Consider the following 4,793-nt stretch of genomic DNA (forward strand, 5'->3'; position numbering starts at 1 on the left):
TGCGGGTGGGAGAGCAAGTAGCTGCAAGCTCTACCCCCAGGCCCAAAGGCCACCGGGAGGAGGTGGCTCTTTTGTATTAGCCAAACCTCTCAGTCTTCAGAGTGGCAGTTCTCAGGGACCACCAGGAAGAATCAGAACAAATCGCTCGGGAGGGAGGAGCTCCTTGAGTTCTCTACTGATTAGACACTAGTCACTTCGGTTCTAGTGGCCTGGTCTTGACCTTGAAGACCCCGGGGAGGCCGAGCAGGAGACCACGGCTGTAGAAAGAGTTCGTGGTTTAGAAAATAAGTGGACGGGACGTTGCCTCCCGAGGGTCGTTAGGAAACAATTTCTCCTAGTTAAAAAATTTTCCTCTGTGAACAGTGTGGTTCTGCAGTGTTGATTTCGGGGAATCAATTACGTGGGTTCAGTGCCTGGCGCACCAGGAGTAGAGGGCGGAGAGTAATTGATGGTGACACTCATTCCTAGAGGGCAGAGACCCAGGCAGTCCCCTCCCGCTGTGACTGTGGGAGTGACCCGCACATTCCGGTCTGGATGCGTCCAGTCAGTCTGTCCCCAATGAGACTTTCCAGCCTTCCGGATCTCAGAAGCTACACTTTTAAAAGCCCAGCCCAGCATACCCGCGTGACACAGAAACCAGAACCGCGGCCTGGGGCTCCGCGTGGGCCTGGAGGTGGCGGTAAGGATGACCAGGCTGAGCTCGCTGCGTCCTCGAGTGCTCCTAAGATGTGGCGCGGTGGGGACGCCCGGCCTTACAGGGACGGTTGCAGGTGCGCCGGTTCCTGCGGGTTCTCAGGATCCATGACCACAGCACGGTCCCCGGGCTTGGTACAGGTCACGCCGGGACAGGGTCCGAGTTGTTCTAGTTTTCAGGACTCCCTGGCCTAATGGACCCCTGGAAGGATCTTCATCTCCCCTCGCCATGAGATCTTGGAAAGTCTGGTCTTGCTATGGTTTTGATAATAAAGCATTACAACTTAGGGACGGGCCTTGGCCAGGCTCTGGCGGGGTTATTCTCCTGCAGGGACAGGTTTGGGTGTGGAAGTTCAGAGCGCTGGAGCCCACGGGAGATTCGTTCCCGCCTAGGGATAGGGAGGGGAGGGGCGGTGGTGGGGGAGGCAGCGCTCAAGGGAGTTGGGAGGTCGGACGCGTTGTTAACTGAATACCTGGAGGTGGCCAGGCTAGGGACGTCTTTGCACAAAGCGCAAAGGGGAACCGCGGAAGCGTGGGGAAGAGGATTTTTCTCTTTTTGATTTGCCTCTAAACTCTCAGAATGCTGCTGGCCACCAAAGAGGTGGTACTGTGGGGATCGAGAGCACAGGGACCAAACGGAGAAAAGCTGCCTGCCTGAACGCTCAAAGCTACCGAAGTTTGAGTGTAGGAACTTTCCGGAAGGTCCCACAAAACCCTCAGATTGGAACCGGTTGAGGTAGCCGGTGAGACGAGCTGTAGGAGTTATGGACTGTGGGGTGTAAACAATGAAATGTAGGCTTCCTTGCTAAGTGTGGGGAGCACAGATTATTTCTTGTACTTGGAGCGGCTTTCTCCAAAGCCACGAATTATAACCTGCTCACTTCTTGACTTAACATCTAAACTTCCGCCTTCTGGAAGTCGAAGGAAGTCGAAGCTGTATCACTGTTACAAGATCTCTCAGAAATTATTTATAAAGCCCTTGAAAATACTAGCATTTTTTTAGTATATGCAATAGCAATTTGTTTTCCAAGAATAGATACACGGGTTCAAACTGAGCTCCAGTCATCCTCCAGTTTACCTCAGAAAAATAATCAGCTTTGGAAACATGGTGCCTAAGTTCAGCGTTATGAGGCACGCTAAGAATTCTGGAGACTGAAATAGGAAGATCCAGGCCTCCAGGAGCTACACAGCGAAACTCCCCTTTGAAAAACCTTTTTAAAAATGTTGGTTGGGAGTGAGAGAGAACGGAAGTTGTGTTATTCTTCTAATTTTTTTCCTTCTAGAAGTTTCGTTAGAATTAAAACTATTTTATAAGACAAACTTTTGCCCTCAAATATTTGGAATTTCTAAAGCCCATATTTAAAATGTATCATCCCAGATATCTATAATGGATATAAATCATAAAAACGAATTGTGAGATAAGAATGTAAATTTTTAAAAATTCTATTTATGAACACGAATAACGAGACATAATAGGAAACAAGCGATGTGGTGTTCTAGGTTTTTTTGTATTTTATTCAATCTATATAACTACCCTTATTTTTAACACTCCCCGCTGAAGTAGGGCACGTCGTATATACAGGAAATGAATGTTATGAAATTACTTGTATTACATACGGGTTTCAGGAAGATGGGGCTGTACACATTAGGCCTTGGGAACACTTGCAGTTCCTAGAGAATGAAGATGGGGATGTTTTTGTGTCACAGATTTTTTTTTTATTAACAACAAACACTTCACTCACGTTCATAGTCCATAGGTCCAAGTATGTAAATCAGGAAAACCCTGGAAGCCACAACAGAAGTCGACAAGACAAGGCGAGACTTGCAGTCCCGGGATTTTCCCGCGTTTGGGTCTTAAAGCGAGCAGAACACAGTTGTAACAATTTGCGAGGAATTAGACGCGCTCAGATGCTGGTTTTCCACGCACAAACCTAGCAGGCGACTACAAAGCGAGTGCTTCCTTTCTGCCACTTGGCTCCAGGTGTGTCAAGGCTACTCAGCCTGGAGGCTGAGTTTGGGTGCGGCTTAAAATGCGGGCAAGGTCCCCTCTCTGCCCGAAAGGGGGTTGTCAGCCTTCAGTCTTCAGATTGCAGACAGGTGCCGGGCCTAGCCGCTTGCCTTTACCCGGAGAGCATCTAATGGCACAGTGATGCTCTTCCTGCTGCTACGGCGGCGGCCGCGGCTGCTGCTGCAGCAACACTGTCCGGGAAGCTGCGGGCACGTGAAACAAAGGGGAAGCGGCCTGGGGTGTGCAGCAGACCCGGTGGGTGCTGCAGCAGGTGGCAGTAGCTCCAGGGAGCGAAGGGCAGACTCTGCGCAGACCCAGTTCCTCCCCCTGTAACCCCCTGCATGATGCTCTCGATGGTGAACGAGGCGCACCCGCGTCGGGACCGAGATCCAGAGCCCTGGTCTCCCTCCCAAGGCTGGGAGCCCGGTGCGGGCTGCAGAGCGGGGATGGCGAGGGAGGTGGCGGGGTCCGCACCTTCGGCTTTTCTAGGCTCATCCGCGTAGGCGGGGGCAGCGAGCAGCAGGTAGCGGAGGGGATACGGATGCAGCGGCGCGCACGGGCGGCTCCGGGGCGGGGCGGCGGGATGGACTGCGAGGTTAGGCTGCGGCGGGGCAGAGTAGCGGAGCAGGAGGCCGGGCTGGGAGACGTGCACGGTGGCGGGCACAGCGGGTGGAGGGAAGGGACAGTGCGGGTGGCCTCCCGGGGGCGGGTGGTGGCGCTTGAAGCGCTTCCTACGCCGAAGGAAGCTGCCATTGTCGAACATGTCCTGAGAGGCGGGGTCCAAGCTCCAATAGTTGCCCTTGCCCGGGTGGCCCGGCTCGCGGGGGATCTTGACGAAGCAGTCGTTGAGCGACAGGTTGTGGCGGATGCTGTTCTGCCAGGCGGGGAACTTGCGGCGGTAATAGGGGAAGCGGCCGCTGATGAAGGCGCAGATGCCGCTGAGCGTCAGGCGCTTGTGCGGACTCTGCAGGATGGCCATGGTGATGAGCGCGATGTAGGAGTACGGCGGCTTGGCGGGCTGCGGGCCGTCGGCTGTGGTGGTGGTGGCCCGGGTCCGCGGCGCTCGGAACTTGCGGAGGAACCCGGAGGAGTTGCTCAGGTCGCCGCAGTCCCCCGCGCTCCTCCCTGCAAGGGTGCGGGCTCCCGGCCTCTGTAGCGATCGCTCCAGGCACTTATGACTCTCTTCCCCACCGTCCTCTTCCGTCTGATCTCCATCTTCCTCCTCTGCCAGCACGTCGATCTCCACCTCATCTGGGTCGGAGCTTAGAGGACTGGGCGGCGCAGTGGAGCGAAGGTGCCCAGCTCTTGCTAAGTTCATGGAGGATAGGAGGGAGGAGGGAGAGGAGACGGACCTGGGTGCAGCCCACCTGGTTTGGGGTGGGTGGGTTAGCAAGGACGAGTCTGCTAGAAAACAGGAGCGCTCCCAGGTTGGGGGCTTCGTTGTTCTTTCTGCTTTTTCTTCCTAACGCGGCGTGGCAAGGCGCACTTGGTGTTTTAAGTTTCTCTGAGAAGTGCGCAGTGGACTTCCCCGCTATATATCCTTCTTCTTTCCGTTCCTCGGAGAGGAACCACTTCCTCCTGACGCGGTCCAATGATGGGGGTCCTTGGTCCCTCCTCTTCACACCCATCCACTACCGAGGAAGATGCTCTCCCGTTGGTTTAATCAGCCAAAGTGCTCTGGCGTGGCTTGGACTCTGTTAATGTTGCTCTAAAACTGCACAAATAAAAATCAAGAAAGAAAACATGATAGCCAAAGACCTGTGACCACATCGACATTTAGACCTCCCGGAGTACTGACTGTGGCGCGGGAAAGATTAATAGAATGTATCTCAAACAGAATAGCACACTGACTTAAAGCTATAGCCCCCTCCCCCTTTCAAGAGAAATGGCTCCTTGCTTCCACTCAAGCTCCACCAGATAATCCCATGACTGGATTTCCCTAGCAACTAAAGCATCCTAGCATAAGCTATGGGAAGTTCAGTGAGGGTTTTAAAAAGGAAAAACTAGAGTATTTTCTTAGTCTCATTTTCTCCAGCTTCTTTTAATATTTAGCCAGAGGAACAAAGGTGCGTGTTATCTTCACATTCAGACA

The 4,793-nt window shown here is 53.5% G+C and overlaps 1 protein-coding gene across 1 annotated transcript; it reads right to left on the minus strand.

Moving 5' to 3' along the window:
* Positions 1-2,775: 2,775 nt before the first annotated feature.
* On the minus strand, positions 2,776-4,182 carry LOC116893746 (forkhead box protein D4-like). Its single transcript, XM_032895455.1, is given in 3 exon segments — positions 2,776-2,796; positions 2,798-2,941; positions 2,943-4,182. Coding segments are annotated over 3 exon segments (1,242 nt in total). The 5' UTR covers positions 4,020-4,182.
* Between the last annotated feature and the right edge of the window lie 611 nt (positions 4,183-4,793).

The sequence above is a fragment of the Rattus rattus genome, chromosome 2 (assembly GCF_011064425.1).
Source record: "Rattus rattus isolate New Zealand chromosome 2, Rrattus_CSIRO_v1, whole genome shotgun sequence".
Taxonomy (NCBI): domain Eukaryota; kingdom Metazoa; phylum Chordata; class Mammalia; order Rodentia; family Muridae; genus Rattus; species Rattus rattus.